The 24,519-nt window shown below is 45.4% G+C and overlaps 1 protein-coding gene across 4 annotated transcripts in view; it reads left to right on the top strand.

The window, feature by feature from the left end:
• Positions 1 to 24,519, top strand: part of GAD1 (glutamate decarboxylase 1) — a 63,486-nt gene that overhangs the window by 22,715 nt on the left and 16,252 nt on the right. For all 4 annotated transcript variants that reach the window (XM_081170497.1, XM_081170498.1, XM_081170500.1 and 1 more), the window contains exons 5-7: positions 815 to 1,057; positions 7,482 to 7,572; positions 24,154 to 24,266. In XM_081170497.1, the coding sequence (XP_081026623.1) occupies positions 815 to 1,057; positions 7,482 to 7,572; positions 24,154 to 24,266 (447 nt within the window). The remainder of the gene's footprint in view (positions 1 to 814; positions 1,058 to 7,481; positions 7,573 to 24,153; positions 24,267 to 24,519) is intronic.

Raw genomic sequence — 24,519 nt, 5'->3', positions numbered from 1 at the left:
CTCGGCCAATAAAGCAAGATGAGCGCCGCAACCCCAGAGTCTGTCACGACTGGACCTAATGGTCAGGGGTCCCTTTACCTTTACCTTACCTTACCTAGATGCAGTGATGTGAGTATGGAGACAAGGACACTCTTGCTTTCGGGGGGGGGAGGGAATAATCCAGAGCACCACATCCTGTTTTTACATGTGTGTGTACTAACACGGATCAGAATATCCACATATCCCCAAAGCATGCATTGAAAGAATGCAGAAATTCCATCCATTTTCCTGTTTAGCTACCCTGTTCTTGAGCACAGAGATGGCAAAGGGTTTTAGTGGTCTTAAATTTGGGTACTGATATACTTGTGGTAGCTATTCTGGATTAACCAGTGTGTAGCAGAAGGCAGTCGGTGTGGTGTAGCATTTAAGAGGGTCGGTCAGCAACATGTTGCACTGTTTCTTGTTAGTTGTATAGTTTTGCTGATCCAAAAATTAATTTAAAAAACATGATAAAAAGAGTGTTGGCCACTGGGGAGATTCAAAGTCCCACTTGGTCAAAAAGCTTGAGGTGCAACATGGGTCCACTCATTCCATCTCTCGGTCTAACCTTTCTCACAGGGTTGTTGTGAAGATAGTGCGGGTGACTTGTTGAGAGTCTGTGTACTTCCTTGAGCTTCTTGAAGGAAAACCAGGGTATAATTGTACTCAGTCAATAAACATGCACTTAGGAGTAGCTTGGCAAAAGAGGATGACATGAGGGGTGGGGAGATATCGCACACCCTCTTGTTGACCTCCCTTAACATGGCTGTTGTTGTTTTATCGGTCCCTTCCTCAGATCTGCTACCAGCTAAGAATGGTGAGGAGCAGACGGTGCAATTCCTCCTGGAGGTGGTGGACATTCTCCTGACATATGTGAGGAAGACCTTTGACAGGTCCACCAAAGTCCTGGACTTCCACCACCCACACCAGCTCCTGGAGGGCATGGAAGGCTTCAACCTTGAGCTGTCTGACAACCCAGAGTCACTCGAGCAGATCCTGGTGGACTGCAGGGACACACTGAAATACGGAGTCAGGACAGGTGAGAGAATGCCCTGGAGCTCTGTCCAGAAGTGAGGGGTATGTGGGCAAGGGCTTCTGCCAGGCCAGAGTCTGAAGGCACACAAGTTGTGGCACCCTGGCTGAAACCAAGAGCATCTGGGTCTGGCTAGTGCCCAGATGAGAGACCACCGGGGAGCCAAATACCGTATTTTTTGCTCCATAACACACTTTTTTCCTCCTAAAAAGTAAGGGGAAATGTCTGTGTGTCTTATGGAGTGAATGCGTGGTCCCTGGAGCCAAATTGCCCAGGGGCGAAAAGCAGATCATGCCTTTTTTTATTATTAGAAAAAGGGAAGGGGGTGTTGAAACAAAACCGCTGAGCAGCTGATCGGCAAGCGATCGGGAGGGATAAGGGACTCTAGATATAAAGGAGGCTGCCTGGGAGGGGGGAGGTAAAAGCACATCGATCCTCAGGATTTTTGCACTGGGTCACCCCAAAGTCACCATCAGATCACATAGCATGTCCATGGCTATAGTCTGCATCAAAAAATCACGCATCCACTGTTTCGTGGGGCCGCAATGGCATGGCTCCATATGGATTCTCAGGATTTTTGCATTGGGCTACCCCAAACTCACCGTCAAATCACATATCATGTCTGTGGCCACAGCATGAACCACAAAAATCATACATCCACTGTTTCGTTTAGAATATTTTTTTTTCTTGTTTTCCTCCTCTAAAAACTATGTGCGTCTTATGGAGCGAAAAATACGGTATATACCACCTTCAGTTCCATCATGGAAGAAATGCCCAAATATAAATGTCAAAAAAGAAAAGAAAAGGAAAAACACTTCTCTTATCCCACATACTTCCAAAAAGGAAAGAAAAAGAGTCTTGTGCTCTCATACTGAGTGAACTTAATTTTGATGCCTTTCTTCCTGGTTTCCATGAGGCCTATTCCCAAGAAAGATGTTAACGATTGGGGTGCGAGTTAGCTGGAGAGAGGTGGTCTGGACCAAACAGTTGTTTCTGAACACGTGTGGACTTTGATAAACATGCAGTGGCTGTGATCAGGGTCAGCCCAAGACATTTTGGTCCCTGGGGTAAACCGCAAGGGAGAAATAAAGATCTACATCAGGAACAAGGGTGGGAGGAGACCAGCAATGCCTGGTCTATTCTCCAAAAAGCCACCGTGGAGGTGGTATTGGGCAGGGGGCTGCCAAGGAGGCAGCAGATCCAACTTCCAATGGGTATACTGGGGCAGTGGGCAGTGCATTCCTTGGAGACTGGATCTGCTGCCCCTGTAGATCTTGCCACCCGAGGCGGTCACTTCACCTTGCCTCATAGGTCGGCTGGCCCTGGTTGTGATCCTAGCTGGCACATTTTCCTGAGAGCAATTCCTTCTGAACTCAGAGGGACTGGCTTCTGACAGGAGCACTACAGAGAGAGGAGGAGGGTATAAGGTCCCCCCCCCCTTTATATTTCTGACTACGTTATTTTCCAGGAATGCCTATATATCTGGGCATATTATGAAGCATATCAAAAGCAGCAGTGGCAAATGCTTTAAAAATGCACTGCTTCCCTCCTGCAGCTTAACTTGAATATATGCAAGAAGCAGGCTTTTCAAATTTGTCTGTGAATTTGGCTCCCCACCCCACCGCCCTACCTGTCAGACTAAGGAAACCCGTCCACCATGGCAATACGGCTTCCCTATAGGATCAGACTGCAAACCTGTGCTTTCCTGTGCATGGGGCCTGAATATCTCTCTCTCTCTCTCTCTCTCTCTCTCTCTCACTCACTCACTCACTCACACACACACACACACACACACACACACACAGCCCTTCCTTTTGAAGTGAATCTTGCCTTGTTGCTTACAGTAGGCCGACTGTTGGCAGTTCCGTTTGTCACTCAGATGGGCATTTTTGTAGTTTTGGGTGTAGACAGCGCAGACAAGCACATTTGAAAAGTCGTAATCGCTTTCACTTGATGAAATGCAAGTGGCGTGTATCTCGGGGGAACGATATCATTAGGTAAATGAGGGCATAAATGACACAGAATTTGCAGTTTTTCTTCTTTATGTCCCCAAGACATTTAATGCCAAAAAGCAAATAAAGGAAAGGGGGAGAATTTGGTTTCTAGGGATCATTAATACCTGGCTGCCCTTCTGATAACTCATCGGGCAAGGGGAGTCTCCGGTTTCCAGGTCTTTTCCGATAAAGGTATCAAATGTAATCTTCCCCCATTCATTTGTGAGTATGAGTTTTTCTCAGGCCCACTTACATGTAATTTTCAAGAAGGGGTGTGTGAGTGTTTTAAATCTCACAGGGGAGCTGTCCAGCAGAGTCAGCAAAGTTTCGCAAGCAAGTTCTGGCGCTGAATAGCAGGTGAACTGGCCAGGAGACCAGTGTGGGGTCATGAAGCAGTTACACCAGCAGCTTCCAGGAAGCAGCTGAGGGTTTCTGTAGTGAGTCAGGCTACCCCACACTTCTTGGTGAAGCTTTGATCTTAATCATACTTAAGGTGATGCATTCAGAAGAGGACTGTGCCATTAGATACGAGCTACCTTTTGGACGTGGGTGGCGCTGTGGGTTAAACCACAGAGCCTAGGACTTGCTGATCAAAAGGTCGAATCCCCGCAACGGGGTGAGCTCCCATTGCTCGCTCCCTGCTCCTGCCAACCTAGCAGTTTGAAAGCACATCAAAGTGCGAGTAGATAAATAGGTACCGCTCCGGTGGGAAGGTAAACGGCATTTCCGTGCGCTGCTCTGGTTCGCCAGAAGCAGCTTTGTCATGCTGGCCACATGACCTGGAAGCTGTATGCCGGCTCCCTCAGCCAATAAAGCGAGATGAGCGCCGCAACCCCAAAGTTGGTCACAACTGGACCTAATGGGCAGGGGTCCCTTTACTTTTACCTTACTGTTTGGACTCGTTTTCATTTTTGTTTCTGATGTCCCAATGATAAGCACAAAGAAGCTAGAGTTGGGAGAATGAGTCCAGTTTGGGTGCATTATGAAAGAACTCTGGCTGGAGTGTAATCTCAGGGGTTCCCTTGGGGTGCCCTGACCCCTTTACAGCCTGGCTCAGGTAAAGGCTGGCTTGCAGTTAGTCTGGGCATCAACTTTTAAAAGCCAGTTGTTCAAAGTTCTTCCTTGGGAATCTTGTTCAGGAAAGAATGGGGCAAAATGATGTTCCTATGCCCTGAACTTAGCCTGAGTAGACTGTCCTATGCACTTTTACAACTCTTTATAAAGAGCAGTGGAGCAAGGAAACAAAAGTAATTTTTGAGCTGGAAACTACTTTTTATCACAGAGTAGGTGTTGGAAAAGGGGCAACAGCCACCATACTCTGCTCCAGTATTTGTTACTTTTTTAATTTATAACCTGCTTTCTTCCATCGTGGAACCCACGGTGGTATATACGTGGTTCTCGGGAGGTCTAGTCAAGTAATAAGCAGACCCAGACCTGGTCTGGTGAGATGGCAGTAGTCTCATGTGCCTTGTCCTGGATATTATGGCATATGGGGACACAGTGCAATGACAGCAGAGCATGCCAGAATCCCTAGGCTGAAATCAGCCACTGTCAACACGTATGATGCTACTCAGCACTGAAACAGAACATCACATGAGGCAGCTCAGCCACCTGTCATTTTGAAGGATTTACCAGCTCCCATTGGATCAAATAATAATAGATAGTTGGGAGCTAAAATGGGTAGGTAATACATTGCAGCACATCATGGTGGACCTATTCATCACCTTACATTGCTGCTATGGCTAGATGGGCATTGCACACTTTCCATGCTGTTGCTCTTTTAAGACCTGGGTATTCGCAGCTGAGCAGTTACCAGATGTACTATAGCTTCATACTGCATTATGTATGAATACACATAAATCCCAGAAGGATGGTTATCCAAACTTTACTTGACTACCTGCATGAAAGAACATCCCACAGTCTCCCTCCATGGCTTGTCCCCATTGCAGATGGAAAGCATTTCTTAATATTTAGGTTAAAATCAATACTTCCATTTAAAATCATTAGTTATTGTCTTTTCTGTCATGGGAGAGATCAAGGAGAGATCAGGGACCTTTAAAAACAATACTACGTGGTCCACTGCTTTCACCAACACGTTTACTCAGAATTAAATCACGCTGTATTCAATGGGGCTTAACTCCTAGGGAAGAGTGCATAAAGTTGCAGCCTTTACAATTATTTAATGCAGGGATAGATAACTTGTGTGACCTTTCATATGCTGTTGAGCAACAGGCAGGGATTATGGGAGTTGTAGTCCAAGAACATAGGGAGGGCCACATGTTCAAAGGGAAAAGTTGTTTTGTCTCAGATACTGAAACGAGTTTTCCGTCACACACAACAGTTCTGTACAGCAAGGTTCCTAGAATACTTTAACTCACAGCAAGCACTTGTACCTGTAGGACAGATTAGTTGTGACTGAGTCCAGTTGGTTGCAGTGGAAGTGATGTGCAGTGCTTTTTTCTGGAAAAAGAGGTGCCAGAACTCACCACAAACACCTCCCTTGTTCTCTTATAATGGCAATGGCGCACACTTGAGAGGTGCTGGAACTGAGTTCTGGTAAGTTCTGGCTGAAAAATGCCCTGGTTCTGTGTGACTAACTTTAGTTGGATTGGGACCTTGTGCTTTGCTTTCATAACAGGTTGTTGAAAAGACAACTGTTGTGTTTCTATAAGTGCCAGTCAGACATGCCTACCATCCTCAGTTCAAAGGTCATATTTAAAGTCAGGTGACCCAGGCGATCAGATTTGTGGGGAGGAGAGTGCTGGGTTCAGGGCATGCCTGACACTAGTTTTCTACTTTCATATTTTCTTTTTTACCATCATGGTGCAACACCAGTTGGATTTTCAACCTTGGGCATCAAATCATCTTGGACTAAGAGCTAGTGTGGTGTAGTGGTTAAGAGCGGTAGACTCGTAATCTGGGGAACCGGGTTCGCATCTCCACTCCTCCACATGCAGCTGCTGGGTGACCTTGGGCTAGTCACACTTCTCTGAAGTCTCTCAGCCTCACTTACCTCACAGAGTGTTTGTTGTGAGGGAGGAAGGGAAAGGAGAATGTTAGCCGCTTTGAGACTCCTTCGGGTAGTGATAAAGCAGGATATCAAATCCAAACTCTTCTTCTTCTTCTCTTCTACCTCATGTTGATTTCCTTGGAGTAAACATTATGTCTTGCTAGTTGAATCCAGTTGTTCTTTTTTTGTTTTAATCACAGTATGAAGGATTTAATTTTGCAGTACTTACAGAATGAACAGGTTTGGGTTAAGTCTTGCTAGTACGGAGGGGTGATGTGGCCGCTGAATACCTGTTTTCACTGAAGTCATGAAAAAATAGTTCAGTGATTAGATTTAGATTTTTCTAGGGCCTTTTGAGTGTGTGCATCAAACCTTAATGTGAGTCCTAATATGATCTGACAGTGTTCTTCTCTGCTACTGGGCACCAGGCAGCTTTATGAACTTGTGTCAGAACAAGCCATTAGGTTGTCAGCATGGTTTTGCATGAAATACGTTTTCTGAATTACCTTCTGTCTCTCACTCTCAAAACCGATACTTTTTAAAAACTAACTTTCTTTCTGAAGGTCACTTGAATAAAGCTCATTGGTTGAAAATAGGAAACAAAAGATGCTCCTTAAATTGTGGGTCAGGATCACGGGTCTCTTTGCTTCCGTGATCTGGCTATAAGAAAGGGGTTGGCAGTCTTTTAATCAGCTGCTAAATAAATATGCAATCAGCCACCCTGAATGGAAGGTCTCGAAATTATGTTTTCCTAATAGGACGCTAGAGGGAAGGGATGCTCTGACAGGTGTCTGCTATATTTTTGAATTCATTGGTAATAATAGAAAATATACAATAATTAAAATATTTATAGAACTGCAGTCAAAATATAAAATGAGGCATCCCAGAGTTGCTTCTACCTCTTTGTGATTCATTGCCTGTAGGGCTACAAATGTAACCCTATGCATGTCTACTTGGAAGTAAGTTTCATTGAATATAATGGTGCTTATTCCAAGATTAGTGGAATGGGATTTCAGTCTTAAAGAAGAGCAGAGGTTAAGAAATACAGTAATTACTATACAATAAGCAACCTGATCCACAGATCCATCCCTATTTATTGAGACTTAACTTTAATGCATAAAAATCAAATGCTGGTGCATTCTAGATTAATACACTTCTCTGAAAAGGAGTAGATGAATGCATGGAGTTAACTATTGCATTTCCCATTTCCCACCTACCTAAATTATAAACATGTTTCCTTCTTGTAAATAGTAATAACAAGCAGTAGCATTTCTAATTTGAAGGCATAACTTTATGCAACACATTTTGCAAAATCATTTTTGGGGGGCTACTGATAAAAGAATGTGAAACCTCAGGGAACCAGAAGCAATGCAGAAGCATAGATAATATGCATGTTTCCTTTAGATGGTGTCATTTGTTTTTCTAGGTCACCCTCGCTTTTTCAACCAGCTTTCTACAGGGCTTGATATCATTGGCTTGGCTGGAGAATGGCTGACGTCTACTGCTAATACAAACATGTAAGTACCTTAGGACTTTTCTCTCTGCTGTAAGGTGAGAAGGCAAAGTCCTGTAGATGTTGGACTACAGTTCCCACCATCCCTGACCATGTTCTGTGGGCTGGGGCCGATGGGAATTGAAGTCCAACAAAGCTAGAGGGCACAGCACTTAGCTATCCTTGGGTTAGAGCATCACTTCAGTGCGCTAAAAACAAAGACAGATGAATTGGTTAGACTGTCTCTGTTTATTTTCTCCTCCTCTTGGGTTTGGACTCTGTTCTAAGTAGACAAGGATATTTAAGGGTGTGTGTATGGGTATGTAGATAGATTAATTAGGGGCTTAACTTCTGTGATACTGTGGCACCTAGACCATATCAAGAAAATTAAGGGACTTGTGGGGTCATGCTGTTCTATGACATTGGCATAGCTAGGATTTTTGTTAGGGGAGCAGGACTTTGGGGGGGCAGAACCGACGTGATTGGTAAGTTAGTTAAGTTTTTCTATTGTTTTACTTGATATGGGGGGGCATCTGCCACCCCCCGGCTACACCCATGTTCTATGGTGTGGATAAATCTATGGGAGGTTGGCAGGTGGAGGGATGGAAACAGGCAGCAGAGTTAAATATCCACAATAAATAGTTCTAGAAATTCATTGGGTGCATCATCTATTTATCTTCACAACAAATGGATAGGAGGGTGAAACTGTTTGCTGTGCACACATTAGGAAAAGTAGCGTAAGCACTCCAGCTGCTGCTGCTGCTAACCCCCATCTTGGGAGATAATCAGGAAACGCTGATCCATCTTCTCCACTTTTAGAAATTTCTCCTGGTTCCTTTGATAGGTTCATTTCACATATTCCGAATGAGAAATTAAACTAATACAGAACCCAGGCATATCAACATTTATCTGAACCTGGCTCAAGGTTTACCTCTGTCTGTCTTTGAAGTTGTCCTGAGTATATTCAATGTTGTTGCGGGGTGGTTAAGATTTCTTTTTGGAATTCCCCTGTTTAAAGTCTTGGAATTAGAAGGCGTGCTGGCTACAAACCTGAAGCTAGTTGTTTGTTTGTTTTAAAGATAACCAGTATATCTGAAGGAGTCATATTTTCATATTTTCTGTATTAAAAGGAGGGCTAAAGTTGAGTTACAATCAAAACCTTCCACTGGAATTGATGTAAAAAAAAAAAAAATTGTGCTCAGAAAGTGAGGAGAGACCAGAACTAGATTTTAAGGTTATTTTTTAATCACCCATAGAAGCAGTTGGTAAGATGCTCTTCATTGATGCAGAATGGATTAAGAACCAGAAAGTGGAGTGATAACATACTCAGCTGAATTATTAGTCTTCGTGTTATGCTTTAACATAGTGCAAAGAAGGACTTTCAGTAGCAGAGGAGGAAATTGCAACTGAGTTAGCCTTAGATTCCATCATTTTATGAAATGCAATTATCTTTACTGATACGGAGGTTGCGGGGGGGGGGGAGTTAAAATGAAGTTCAAGGTGATTGTTGGTATCAGTCCCCAGACCTACTGAAAGGGATGGAAAGCGCGTGTGAGACACGCCTGGAGGCAGTTTGAAATTGTGTATTGATTTGCATGGGCTTTAAAAAGTGTGACATGAGAGGACTCCAAATACTCATCAGCGATCAAAAGGCAGGTTTCTATTTCAGACCGCTGTTAGATGTGTGCAGTGATGACTACATTCATAAGCAGCTGAAAAATCTCACCAGATGGAAAAGCAAGTTCATTGTGGGCAAAATGACAACGCATGAAGGAGCTTTTCCTTCAAACGGAAAAGCGAACTTTCTGCCATTTGCACCATCCACTGATAATGCTCTGTTGGTTTCAATGGGAGAGTTAAACATCTGTCACTCCTTGCTTGTTTGTTATACACTGCCCAATAACAAATAACCTCTCAGCAATTTACAAGTAAAAAAAAATCAACATGCATAATAAACACAAACTCCAACAACAAAACTAAACCACCCACAAAATAAAACCAGGGTAAAATCAGCAGCAGAACATGGCATCTATACAATGGCTCTACAAAGCTCTGGAATGTTTTCAAATGGAAATACCTAGTGCAAAAAAGACCATAAAGACATTTCCATGCAAACCTCTCCAAGGAAGGGCTTTCCACAACCAGAGAGCCACCACAGAGAATGTCCTCTCTCTCATAGCCACCTGCCACCCCTCTTTTGGTAGAAGCACCCAGAGAACAGCCACAGAAGATAATATTGAGGTCCAGAGAGGTCTACTGTATCTCCTTCAAGCAATCTTGCCCCAGGCCAGTTTTGGCCATGCAAGCACTTTGAAGTAGGCCTGGAAATGGACTGGAAGCCACTGCAGACATCAAAATACTGGTCTAATACTTTGGTGTAGTCTCACATGCAATGCATTGCAATGATCCAAACTAGAGAATGCCAGAACATGGATAACAGTAGCAAGGCTATTTTTCTCCGGCGTGGGTCCCTACTAATTTATCTGCCTAACCTGATGAGAAATGCTCCAAGCCACAGAGGCTACCTATGCCTCTAGGAAGAGCTGGATCAAATATAGGGCTGCCATACGTCCAGATTTTCCCGGACATTACCAGGATTTCAAAGACAGGATTGACACCCGGGGAAATTTCCGAAAGGCGGCACTTTGTCCTGGATCTTAGGCGAGTCAGTTGAAAAATCATGTGTTGTTGTTGTTTTGGTGTTTTTGTAAAAAGAAGCTCAACAACTTTGGGAGTGTCCTGGTTTTTACTTTTAGAAATACGGCAACTGTAAAAGGAGTCCGTACCCTATATGAACCTGGAAGTGCAACACCTACAAAACATATTGAACACTACTCAGTTGTGCAATGGAACTCACTCTCCCTCGCCTGGGTTGAATCTCAGCTTATTGGTACTGATTCATAATACCCATTGTCTCACCTACATTTGTTCAGAAGGAGTGAAAGAACTGGGTGTCATCCATATATTGGTGACAACCCAGATCACTTGACTTATAAAGGTAGAAGGTAAATGACCCCCTGGATGGTTAAGTCCAGTCAAAGGTGGCTATGGGGTGTGGCGCTCATCTCACTTCAGGCTGAGGAAGCCGACATTTGTCCACAGACAGCTTTTTGGGTCATGTGGCCAGCATGACTAATCCGCTACTGGTGCACGGAGGACCGTGACGGAAATGCTGTTTACCTTCCCGCCGCAGTGGTACCTGTTTATCTACTTGCACTGGCGTGCTTTCGAATGGCTAGGTTGGCAGGAACTGGGACAGAGCAATGGGAGCTCACCCTGTCACGTGGATTCAAACCACTGGCTTTCCTATCGGCAAGCCCAAGAGGCTCAGTTGTTTAGACCACAGCACCACCCGTGTCTCTTGTTAGCTATATGCGGTACAATATAGCTTTCAGCTGGAAGCTGCTGAAACTCAGTTCTGGCACCTCTCAGGTGGGTGCCATTGCCATTTTAAGAGAATAAGGGATTCATGGTGAGTTCTGGCACCTCTTTTTCTAGAAAAATTATGCTGTTTATAGTGACAGTGTAAGTTGTTTGTGACTGCCCTGGTGTGTAGAGTTCAGGGGTATGAAAACTTCCGTGATTTTTGGTTCAAAGAACCAACTCAAGGTGCCCCATATACAAACACTCACCAACAGAAATTGCTTGAATCTGAAGTTTTATAGCAGCTGGCATAAGCTGAAAATTTTTACTAGCCCAGTTTTTAAAAAAACAACCATGGATAGCTTTATATTTTCCTAATAAAAAAATTCCTTCCAGTAGCACCTTAAAGACCAACTAAGTTAGTTCTTGGTATGAGCTTTCGTGTGCATGCACACTTCTTCAGATACACTGAAACAGAAGTTGCCAGATCCTTCTATATAGTGAGAAGGTGGGGAGGGGTATTACTCAGAAGGGTGGTGGGAATGGGAGATTGGCAGGTAGCTGAGATGAGCCTGTTGACGACTCTTAACGACTGCAATAGGTCTTACAGGAAAAGGCAAGGGGTGAGAAGGTGAAAAATGGCTTAGTCATGTATAATGAGTTAAGAATCCAATGTCTTTGTTCAGACCAGGTCTCTCCATGGTTTTATATTCTCCATGGTTTTATATTTTCCTGATTTTATTAAATCAAAACAAGTGTTGAAATGGGGATCTGAATGGATCATTTTATTTTATTTTTGCACCTGTTGATCATTGCCGTCATCATCATAACTGCCAGGGAACTGCCATCGGCTCAGAGGCGAGAAACAGAAGGGAGCCTCTGAAAATGTTGTGAAGCAGTTCCTCCTCCGGGGAGGAGGAAAGACCCATCTCCAGGGGGAAGAGGTGCAAGGACCAGAGGATGCTGATGGGAGCCTTAACACAGCTTCTGGGCAAGCCGGTCAGGAGGGAAACACGCCCTTGCCATCGCCCATCCTGCGTAGTAGTCTGAGGCGCAGAGAGGGGTGGAGACAGTTGGGGGTAACAAAACTCTTATGTTGGGTGAGGTCCAAAAAAGGACCACTCCCGGATTCTGCTAGCGATTGAGCCAGACATGAGCTTTGGGGCTCTTCACTGTAAATAGTTTGCACCAAAACAAAGCCTGTAAAACAGAGGTTGGAGTCCTGCCCGGTTACTCTCAAGCAACCACAACAGCCACCTGACAATAACAGAGGCTTTTTGGGAAGTCACTGTAGTGTGTAGTTTGAAGATCAGGAGATACTCAAATATTCATTACAGATACTCAAGCTCTAATCCAAAATGCACTGAAGCCAATGGAAGAACTCCCACTGCCTTCAGCAGACCTTGGTATAGACTCCCAAATTAATGACTCGAGCTGTGTAGCTGTCTTTTTCCGGGCCCCAGCTGGCTGATGAATGCACATGCAGCCTATAAATGTACCATCCCTGGAAAATTTCACATCTTGGATGTTATACAGGTGAAGATTGCTTGACTTATTTTGATCAGAACCCACAAACTATGTAGGATAGCATACCTAGCACATCAGCTACCTAAGGTACAGTGGTGCCTCGCAAGACGAAATTAATCCGTTCCACGAGTCTCTTCGTCTTGCGGTTTTTTCGTCTTGCGAAGCACGGCTATTAGCGGCTTAGCGGCTATTAGCGGCTTAGTGGCTTAGTGGCTATTAACGGCTTAGCGGCTTTAAGAAAAAGGAAACAAACTCGCAAGAACTCGCAAGACATTTCGTCTTGCGAAGCAAGCCCATAGGGAAATTCGTCTTGCGGAACAACTAAAAAAACAGAAAACTCTTTCGTCTTGCGCGTTTTTCGTCTTGCGAGGCATTCGTCTTGAGAGGTACCACTGTAGTTTATGGATTGCCATCTTCTCATCAATTTATTATATACAAATTCCAAACTTTTTGTGTCTCACGCTGATGGTACTTAAAGTCTATGCGATGTACTTAACACAAAATACCTGAAGGGAAGAAGAAAATGCATCTAATAGTAACCAAAGTTTAGTAAGGCTTTGTACAAGGAATTCCCTGATGAAAGGAAGTTGGATCTTCAGCACCAGACCCTTGGCTCGTGTTTCCTTGGAATTCGTTTTGACAATCTCAGCCAAAAAAAATCCATTTAAAAGTCCTTCAGTGCATTAGTTAAACAAATTGTTGCTTCTAGAATGCAACTGTTCACAAGACCCCAGAAACATTCTCGACTCATTATGAAGACCGTGGGTATTCCAGAGACTTGGTCACGTCCAAGCTGAACAGAAACAACACACTCTGTGAAGGGCACTTTTGAAAAGTGTTGAGACATTTTAGCCGGTACAGAATGCTGCAGTTGACCAGAACCTATGTTTGGAATCACTTGTCCTTGTTGGCCAGTGGTCTCATGAAATAAGGTCTTCTTGGTGGTAGCACCTTGTCAGCAGAGCTCACTAGCCCAGGCAGTTCACTTAGTTCCCTCCCTGCTGATTTTCAGGTGCTAAAACAAAGCTATACTCTTATTTCTCTCTCTCTCCCCTGTTTGTTTCATGTTACCCACGGCTTCTGTGCTCTTTTATCTGCTGTCATTTTACTTTGCTCTTTATTTATATGCTGTTTTTTATTGTTTCATTGTATCAGTTATAATTGTGGTCTGTGCTGGAGGTCCTATGTGTACAGGGGGAAAGGCAGGGTATAAATATTTTGATTAATTGTTTAATGGTAAGATATTAAAACAGGTGCACCATGGGAATTACTCTGTATTTGCGCAGCATTTTCCGAAACATGGAAAAGTGCTAATTATTTATCTCTCTTTCCCCTTTGCTTCCCTTATGAGTGCATAAAATTGGTCAGGGGTCCCTGTTGCCTGCACATACAGTATATGCGAAACAACATATCCTAATAGGTACATGCAATATACAGACACACTTTATTGATTGATTGATTGATTGATCAATCGATCGCCAACTTGCTTGCTTGCTTGTATCTATATCTCACCTTTGTTCCAAAGAGCTGTCTCCATATTATCCTCACAACAACCCTGTGGTGTAGGATAGGCCAGTCGTTGGTGGCTGACCCAAGGGATCTACTCAGCTTCATGACTGAGAGAGGATTTGAACCCTGGTCTCCCAGTCTGATACCTGAACCACTATGCCACCTTGGCACCACATTCATTTTGAAACGTATGAAGCCAGCCCCAGTGTAGCAGGAGAAGGGGTTTGGGTTCTTTTTGACAGGGGAACAAGCCAGGCAAAGCTACACATGTCCTACATGTACGCTTGTGAAACATGGTCCACTTATAAACGCCATCTGCAACTCTGTTAGGGATTGATTAGCTGCTTGTGCGTAAAAACGTGCTCCCTCAGAGTTTGTGCGATCCCACAAACCTCAGTGTGTGACGGAGCTCCTCAGACATGTCTGCTCTAGTCACTAGTAGAGTCCGACAGTGGCTGTCTGCGGAAGCGTTTCCAACAAAGGAGCTCCTTAACGGAAACGCGTCTCCTGGACTCACGGCGTGACAGTTTCCGGCGAGGTATAGGTCTCCCTATGGGAGACTCAGATACCTCGCCACTGTTCTCGCTGGAAGCGTCCCTGAGCCCTCCCTCCTGCTCACATTCCCTCAGAGAACCACTCCTCCCCCTGCTGGTGCCTGCTTCAGCTGTTGAGTCTCTTTCTTCCTCCCTGAGCCCCTCCACCACCTGATGCTCCGATGGCAGTTCCCTGACATCCACCTCCCCTCCAGGGCCCCCCTCACCCCCTCCCATTACCTCCCCCCTGGGAGGTGAAGGGCTAAAACCCCGAAAAGAATCTTCCTCATCTTCAGATGTCTCGAACAACTCCCTCCATCGATCGTCGTCCTGGCTCGCTGAATCCTCTTCCTCTTCAGAATCTGGGAACCCCTCCAACTCCTCTTCCTCGTCGGTGGTGGCAAAGTATTCCCTTCGGAACCTCGCTACAGGCTGAGGTTTACGTGGGAACCTCTGATGAAAAGTCTCTATTAAAACTTCGTCATTGACATCCTCTGCCCTAACCCAGGTGTTTTCCGACTCCGGTTCCCCTTCCCACATTACCAAATACTCTACTTGATCTCCCTTCCACCTGGAATCAAGGATCTCCGCTACATGGTAGCTGTGTTCCTTCTCCTCCATTGCTGGTCCCCTAGTGACCCTCCCTTCACTGTCTCCTCTATACGGTGACAGCAACGACCTGTGAAAAACTGGGTGCAGCTTCATGTGGTTCGGTAACCGGAGTCTGAAAGCCACTGGGTTGACCTGTTGCATAACTTCAAACGGACCCAGCCTTTTGGGTCTTAACTTCTTACAACCTCCTTTGAATGGCAACCCTTGGGTTGACAGCCACACCTGGTCCCCCACCCTAATGCTTTCACCTTCCCTTCTGTTTTTGTCTGCCTGCCTCTTATATTCCTCCTTAGCCCTGTTTAAGTTGAGTTGGAGCTGGCGATGAATCGCTTCCATTTCTTCAACGAACTGTTCTGCAGCTGGAACGCTCCAGTTCTCCCCCTCCCCCCCTGGGAAGGCTCTGGGATGGCACCCGTGATTAGCCAAAAAGGGGCTCATCCCCGTGGACACGTTCTCTGCATTGTTGTAGGCAAATTCTGCCAACGCCAGCTTCTCCACCCAATCATTCTCTCTGTCATTAACGTAACACCTCAAATATTGCTGGAGAACCCCATTTGCTCTTTCCGCCTGCCCGTTGGTTTCTGGATGACGGGCCGTTGAGAAATTAACCTCTACATGCAGTAAGCTCATGAGCTTCCTCCAGAACCGGGAAGTAAATTGTTTTCCCCGGTCTGAAACCACCCTCAAGGGGGCGCCATGCAGCCGAAACACATTCTCTACAAACAATTTGGCTGTTTCTTCTGCTGTGACCGCATGTGAGCAGGCTATAAAGTGGGCCATTTTAGTTAACAGGTCTACCACCACCATGATGGCTGTTTTCCCTCTAGACCTTGGCAGATCAGTCATGAAGTCTATTGCCACTGCTTCCCACGGTCTTTCAGGTGTGGGCAGTGGTTCTAATAAACCAGCCGGCGCCCGCCTCTCCCCCTTGGCTCTTTGGCATTGTTCACACCCTCTCACATACTCCCGCACATCTTCCCTGACCTTGGGCCACCAAAATTCCCTGGTAACCAGCCACATGGTCTTGTGTTGCCCAAAATGCCCTGCTGTGGGGCTATCGTGCAACTGCTTGAGTACCTTCTCCCTCAATTCCCCTTCGGGTATATATAACGCTCCCTTGTAATACAATGCCCCATTTCTCTCCTCAAAACCACCGGGTTTGTCTTCCTCCCTCCTGAGACCCCTGAGTTTGTCCTGGGCGTATGCATCAAGCACCGTCCCCTCTACCAATTCCCTTTGCCCCACCAAAGTCGCCCCACACACCCAGCGATCCTCTGGGATGATATGGGTTTCTTCAGGTGCTCCCTCCCCCTCCAAATATTCAGGTTTGCGTGAGAGAGCGTCCGCCCTAACATTCTCTGGGCCTGGCACGTAACAAATCTCAAAGTTAAATTTGGAGAACTCCTGGGCCCATCTCAACTGCCTTTGGTTGAGCACTCGCGCAGTTCTCCAATACTCTAGATTTTTATGGTCCGTGCACACTTGCACCTTATGTTGTGCACCAATTAGCAGATGCCTCCATCTCCGGAACGCCTCATGAATCGCAAGAAGTTCTCGGTCGTACACCGTGTAGTTCCTCTCGGATTTGTTCAGCTTTCGCGAAAAGAAGGCACACGGTCGCCACTCTGACTCCTCCTTTCCCGGCTGCAGAAGAAGCACCGCCCCTATGGCTCTGTCAGACGCGTCTGTTTCGACCCTTAGCTTTTTTTGTAAATCCACATGCAGAAGTTGTTCTTCAGAGGCGAAGGCCCTTTTCAGCTCCTCAAACGCTCGCTCCGCCTCCGCCGTCCATACAAACTTCTTTTTACTGCTGAGACAGTCAGTAATGGGCGCCGTCAGATGGGCGAAGTTGCGGATGAACTTACGATAAAAGTTTCCAAACCCTAGGAACCTCTGCACATCCTTCTTGGTTTTGGGTGTTTTCCAGTCCAGCACCGCCTGCACCTTGCCGGGATCCATGGCCAATCCCTTGTCTGACAGGCGGTACCCCAGGAATTCCACCTCCTTGGTATGAAACTGACACTTCTCCAGTTTCACCCACAGCCTGTTGGCTTGCAGTCTGCTCAACACTTCTCTGACGTCTCTCACATGTTGCTCCTCATTCTCCGAATACACCAACACATCATCTAGGAAAGCAACGCAATTCTTGTAGAGCAAAGGGCCCAGTACATGGTTCATAAAAGATTGAAAGCACGCGGAGCCTGCTTGTAATCCAAATGGCATAACGAGATATTCAAATGCCCCCAAAGGGGTAAACATGGTGGTTTTCCATTCATCTCCTTTCCTTATGCGTATCAGGTTGTACGCCCCCCTTAGATCCAGCTTTGTAAAAATCTTTCCCTTCCGCACCCTGGTCAAAATATCATCAATCCTGGGCATAGGGAACGCCACTGGTTCCGTCACTGCGTTCAACCTCCTAAAGTCACATACAAGTCTCGGCTTGTCCGCGTTTTTCTTGTCCACAAAAAACACTGGGCTACCCCCCGCTGCTTTGGACTCTCTGATGAAGCCTCTCTTCAGGTTCTTGTCAATAAACTCTCGCAACTCCTGCATTTCCCTGTCTGACATGGCATACAACTTGCCCACAGGAAGCTGTGCTCCAGGGAGTAAATTGATCTGGCAATCAAAGGGCCTATGCGGGGGTAGTTGGTCAGCTTCCTTCTCGCTGAACACGTCGCTGAGATCTGCATACTGCGGTGGTACCTTCACCTTCTCCATTACTTCAGTCCCTGCTAGGGTGGCTTGGGTCCCTGCTGAACCCTTTTCCCCTTTGCAGTGTTCTAAGCAATGTGCTGAACCAAAGGAAACCACTCTTTGATGCCAGCCCACCAGCGGATCATGTAGCGCTAGCCAGCTCATCCCCAAAATAATGGGAGCGCCTCCCAAGGTGGCCACATTAAACGCTATCAGTTCTGTGTGCCTTGCCACCCTCATGATCATTGGGACCGTCTGCAAGCTGACTCCTCCTCCCAACAACTCCCTGCCATCAATCGTGGTCACCTGCAGGGGGTTGCTTAAAGGGATAGTCTGTATCTGGTGTTCAGCAGCAAACTCCTTGCTCATAAAATTGCAGGAGCTGCCTGAGTCCAATAGCGCCTTTATTTTTAGGGGGTGTCCATTTTGCAGCTCTAGCGACACTTCAATCACTAGAGCAGGTCGAGGAGCTTCTGGCACGGGCACTTTCACTGCTCTTTGGCCTGGCTGCAGTGCCCCGATTGTGGCAACCAGGCGTTGGCTTTTACCTGCTCCGTTCCCCCCTGCTCTCCCCCCTCAACAGCTCCCACCATCCCTTGCCATTCCTTCCTCTGGGGGCAGACTCTGGCAAAGTGGCCTGGCTGTTGGCAGAGATAGCATTTCCGGGCGCCCTTTCCCTCCTTCTTAGCCCCCTCGCTGGGTTTTGAAAATGCGCGCGCGCGCGCTGTCCCGATTTCCATCGGCTCTGCCGGCGGGAAAGCTGGCTCAGGAATGTCTGGAATGCGGAACTCCTTCCAACGTTCCCCTCTCCCTTCCCGCCTCTCCAAGGCTCTTGCCTCCTGACGCGCTCCTATGGTCAGCGCAGATTTGGTCAGCTGATCCATAGACCCCGCCCTGGGGCTCCGTGACAGCTCGTCTTTCACAGCCGACGAAAGACCTTCTTCAAATAGCATCTGAATGGGTGCCGCCGATAAATCCCAACCCAGTCTGTGAACCAGCATGGTAAACTCAGTCCAGTACTCACGGACAGATCGGCTTCCCTGCTTGCAAGCCATTAGCTGTCTGCGCACCACCCCTTCCTCAATATCGCTGGAAAACATGATATCCATTGCACGAAAGAACTTCATCGTGTCCTTTAGTACGTCATTGTGCGTTGCCATCAGGGGTCGAACCCAGTCTCTCGCCCCCCTTTCAAGATGCCCAATCACGAAAGCAACTCGTGATTCCTCATCAGGGAATTCATCGAACTGCACATTAAGTGCATATTGCATCTCTGTCCTAAAGGCATGGTAATCCTTGGGGTCCCCCCCAAACTTCTGCACCAATCCTGGTACCTTTCTGGGGAACTGAGTGGCTCTCCCCTTCTTGTCTGCATCCTGAGCCCTTCTCTCCTCCAGCCTCGCCGTCTGCAGCGCCAGTTGGACCTCCAACGCTCGGTATCTATCTTCCAAGCTTGGACCAGCCCCAACTCCAGCTCCTCCGGTTCCGGTTGGTTCGCTCATGATGCTTTCTCTTGCACAGGCAGCGTACAAAGACTGTCGGACTGCTGTTAGGGATTGATTAGCTGCTTGTGCGTAAAAACGTGCTCCCTCAGAGTTTGTGCGATCCCACAAACCTCAGTGTGTGACGGAGCTCCTCAGACATGTCTGCTCTAGTCACTAGTAGAGTCCGACAGTGGCTGTCTGCGGAAGCGTTTCCAACAAAGGAGCTCCTTAACGGAAACGCGTCTCCTGGACTCACGGCGTGACAGTTTCCGGCGAGGTATAGGTCTCCCTATGGGAGACTCAGATACCTCGCCACTGTTCTCGCTGGAAGCGTCCCTGAGCCCTCCCTCCTGCTCACATTCCCTCAGAGAACCACTCCTCCCCCTGCTGGTGCCTGCTTCAGCTGTTGAGTCTCTTTCTTCCTCCCTGAGCCCCTCCACCACCTGATGCTCCGATGGCAGTTCCCTGACAAACTCCTTGAAAGATTCCATCAACGGTGTCTCTGAAAAAATGTAAACATCACTTGGGAAGACAGGCGAACTAGTTGCAGTGTACTGAAAGAAGCAAAGATCACCAGCGTCAAAGCAATGATTCTTCAACATCAATTTCTTTGGACTGGTCATGTTGTTTGGATGCCTGATTATCGTCTGCCAAAGCAACTATGCACAGTCATACCTCAGGATAAATACGCTTCAGGTTGTGCGCTTTTGGGTTGCGCTCTGCGGCGACCCGGAAGTAACGAAGTGTGTTACTTCCAGGTTTCACTGCTCGCACATGCGCAGACAGTCAAAATGACATCACACGCATGTGTGGAAGCGGCGAAACGGGACCCACACACGCGCAGACAAGCTGTCGCGTCTTACATTCTGTTCGGGATGCGAACAGGGCTCTGGAACTGATCTCGTTCGCATCCCAAGGTACCACTGTACTCGATTTCAAACTTTAAAATGGAAAGCGTAATGTTGGTGGTCAACAAAAGAGGTTTAAAGACTCTCTCAAGGCAAATCTAAAAGACTGTAGTATAAACACCAACAACTGGGAACCACTGGCTTGTGAGCACTCCAACTGGAGAACAGCCTTTACCAAAGGTGTCGTGGACTTTGAAGACACTCGAACTCAGGAGAAAAGGGAGAAACAAGCTAAGAAGAAGGCATGTTTGGCAAACCCTCACCTTGATCAACTCCTGCCCGGAAACCTATGTCTCCACTGTGGAAGGATGTGTGGATCCAGAAATGGCCTCCACAGTCACTTATGGACTCGCTGTTAAGACTGTGTTCATGGAAGACAATCTTACTTGACTACGAGTGGTCGCCAAAGAAGGAGGAGGAGACATGGGATGCCATGTTAGTTAGCAGTTATCTATCTGGTCTTAACCACTATCCGTGGTACCACTAGCAGTTATCTATCTGGTCTTAATTTGCTGTTATCTATCTGGTCTTAACCACTGCAGTAGAAGAATTTTATTGTGGCAGTTAGCTATAATTCTCTTTGGGTTTATTTCCTTTATTGTGGAGGAGTGAAGAGTTTTGCCTGGAACTTTAATGAAGGAACAACTTCCTGTTTGGTGCGAATAGTAATTTTGTTTTAGACTTTTCTTTGTCCTGAAATAGAAGAATAGAACATGCTTTGAAATTTTAGTACACGGGGGCAGAAATACATTAATTGGAACATGCAGTGATTCTTGCTTCCCATTAAATGGATGAAGCCATGGACTGCTCTCTTGTTATCTGTAATTGGTAATTAGAAAATCATCCTTTTTAATTACTCTTGACAGGTATTGATTGTGTGGTATGGTATAATTAGTTGTCCTTGGGGAGTATATGCAGAATAAATCCACACATATAATTGGTTTTGGTGTTTCTTAAAGCTCAAGTTCAATATTTCTAATTATCTTTGTGAGAAGCCTTCTGATGTTTACTGTTTCCACAGCCTCTCTCTGCATCCTGGCTACATGTTTTCCAAATAAGAATAAGACACTCTTTGAACTAAAACACTTTGCAGCCTCACCAGCAATATAGTTATAATCGCTAAGGCTAAGTGGTATAATCACAAAATGCTATGGCCACTGTAATTTTTAAAAGTTTGGAAAACAAATTAAAGGATATTTGTGGGGGCAGGGGGTGTTCAAGGAACTTTATCTAATTTATTAATTTGACTTTTATAAATTATTTATATATAGAAGTCATAGAATCATAGAGTAGTATATATATAAAAAATTGATAACAAAGAAGTCCATAATGCCCTGTGCTGGACAGAGGTTGGATGGGGTGCAGGTAATCCACTGTCAATCCCTTCCTGGACCCACCAGCTTCTGTCAGGGAGGGACTTCTGCCCCATTGCACCCTCTGAAATGGCTGGTGGGCAGAAACTTCTGCCTGCAGCATCCTTGGTAGTGATAGCACAAATCCCCCAAAATAGGGTTCAGAGCTGAGTTGGCAGAGGATCCACTGAATTTCTTTCTTTCTTTCTTTTAAACATTTATTAATTTTCAATAAGAACATCCAATTAACATATCAGATCAAATCCAATAAAACTAAAAAACTAAAATAAAAAAGTCCAATTGTCTTCCAAATTGCAATCTTAATTTTTTTGACTTCCCACGGTCTGAATTCCAATGCATTTTCCACATCATCATAGTCCTGCCTCTTATAATCGGTGTTTTCATAATTCCATATCACGATTTTAGGATCAGCTGAATTTCTGAGTGTCATGTGACGGCAAATTTTAAGTTTATTTGCTATGCTAGCATAGGATGTGGTGTATTGAAGAGGCTGCCCCCCCCCACTTCCCTCAAGGCCCTTGTGAGCAGCAGGGATTATATGGGTGCCTTGTTCTTTTAAGCCCCAGGGATTTGAATTGCCCCTTAAGTTTTATTTTTATTTTTCTCATTATGTTTATATTGCACCTTTCCTTAAAGGAGCTCAAGTTGACAAACATGCAGTCCCCCCCCACCTCTTTTTATCCTCACAACAATCCTTATACACCCAAAACCATGTCAGATACTCAGATGAGTCCCGATAACTATACAGTGGTACCTCGGGTTAAGTACTTAATTTGTTCCGGAGGTCTGTTCTTAACCTGAAACTTGTTATGTACTGAAGTTCTCACCCTGGGCCAGCAGGGGGATACTGTAGATAGTTATGCAAATGAAGGGTCGAAAGTGACGTTCAGTGATTGGAGGATAGTTTTAGAAAATGGCAACAGTTACATTGTTCTGGAGCTCTATATAAGCAGGCTGACTGAGCTCCTCAGTCAGTTCTGTTCCAGCTTACAAATAAAGAGCTGCTTTGGAAGAATCGCTGTGTCGTCTGATATGTTCGCCCACAACTCAACAAAACTGTTCTTAACCTGAAGCACCACTTTAGCTAATGGGGCCTCCTGCTGCCTCCGCACGATTTCTGATCTCATCCTGAAGCAAAGTTCTTAACCTGAGGTACTATTTCTGGGTTAGCAGAGTCTGTAACCTGAAGCGTATGTAACCTGAAGCGTCTGTAACCCAAGGCACCACTGTAGTCAATGAAGTTGTCTCATAAAAGAATTCAGTCATTTTGTTTCATGAGCCTTTCGGATGCAGCAACAGCGGAAACTGCCAAGAGCCAATGCAGAGCAGAGTGTGAGCACAATTGTTTGCTTCGTTATGCAAAAGGTGGCAGATCTATCCCAGTGGCCTCTTGTGTTTTTAAAGCTGAAATTGCATCCCAGATTCTTTTTGGAGTACCTGCTTGGTTTCCATATTTTAAATCTCCCTCTAGGACAACTTCAGTCCTACTTTCTTCGATTTATATTTGGCATGCCTAGACGCACTGCTGCTCTTCATTTGAAAGCTATTCTGGCTGGTTTGGATATAGTCAATTCACTCTCTCAGCTTCATAGCTTTCTCCCAGCTCTTTTGTATTCCAGGTCATGACAGACTCTTGTCAGTCTGCCTGGATGAAGGAACTGCTGCCAAAAATGAAAAGGTTGCTTCGGTGTGGCTGTCTCCTTCTTACTGTTTATGTGTAAACTGTGAGCAAGACAAATGTATGGTCAAACACAGATTAATTGATATTTAATTATCTGTTTATTAAATTTCTGTACCATCTTTCATCCAAGGATCATAAGGCAGTTTACAGTACAGTGGTACCTCGGGTTACATATGCTTCAGGTTACATACGCTTCAGGTTACAGACTCCGCTAACCCAGAAATAGTACCTCGGGTTAAGAACTTTGCTTCAGGATGAGAACAGAAATCGTGCTCCAGCAGCAGCTGTAGGCCCCATTAGCTAAAGTGGTGCTTCAGGTTAAGAACAGTTTCAGGTTAAGAACGGAGCTCCGGAACGAATTAAGTACTTAACCTGAGGTACCACTGTACACACAGAAATATACACTTAATTTCACAAAACCATAGTCATATCAAAACCTTTATGGGGTTCCCTTCACCCCAGGACTTCCTCCCACCCCTCCCTTGGATTCCAAAGTACTTCCCCTTTTAACTGCCTCTAATTATCTAAATTTGTTATACTCCATTTTTATCTTTGTTAATTTAAATTACAAGCGTTATGTGAACCCTGCTGATGTTTTTAAGCTCTTACAGAGTTTCGGTGTCCCAGTATTCATGCTTGTTTTGTCAACCAGGATTCTCCTCCCATTTCTTGAATGTTTTAAACAACAGACTGTTGTTAACTGAAAGTGCGGTCCTCTACATGTCTACCCGGAAGTAGACATATACATTGAATTCAGTGGGGTTTATTAAGTGGGCATAGGATTATAGGTGGAGTTCCCATAAAGGTTGTAAAAGCAATAGTATCTTTTCAGAAAGCATAAACATTTTTATATTCATTCCTGTGAAACAGGTATTGGCATTTTATTTATTTATTTTTTGCAAATGTCTATTTGCGTACCCAGGTTTACATACGAAATTGCACCTGTTTTTGTCCTCATGGAACAAATCACGCTTCGAAAAATGAGAGAGATTATTGGATGGTCAAATAAAGATGGAGATGGAATATTCTCACCGGGTAAGTTCCATTTTTGACATGTTGCCCTAAATGCCAAGTTGTCGGTTAAGGCTGGAAAAAGACAACTAGCTGCTGAGAATGTATGCTTTTAACTGTATGCTGGACCTAATGGTCAGGGGTCCATTTACCTTTATTACTGTTATGTACTGAAATTCTCACCCTGGGCCAGCAGGGGGATACTGTAGATAGTTCAGGTCCACATATGCAAATAAGGGATCGAAAGTGACGTTCAGTGATTGGATAGTTACAGAAA

Source organism: Podarcis bocagei (genome assembly GCF_964188305.1).
Source record: "Podarcis bocagei genome assembly, chromosome: 1".
Classification (NCBI taxonomy): Eukaryota; Metazoa; Chordata; class Lepidosauria; order Squamata; family Lacertidae; genus Podarcis; species Podarcis bocagei.
The sequence above is the reverse complement of the archived record's forward strand: the minus strand, read 5'-3'. Positions and strand labels throughout refer to the sequence as shown.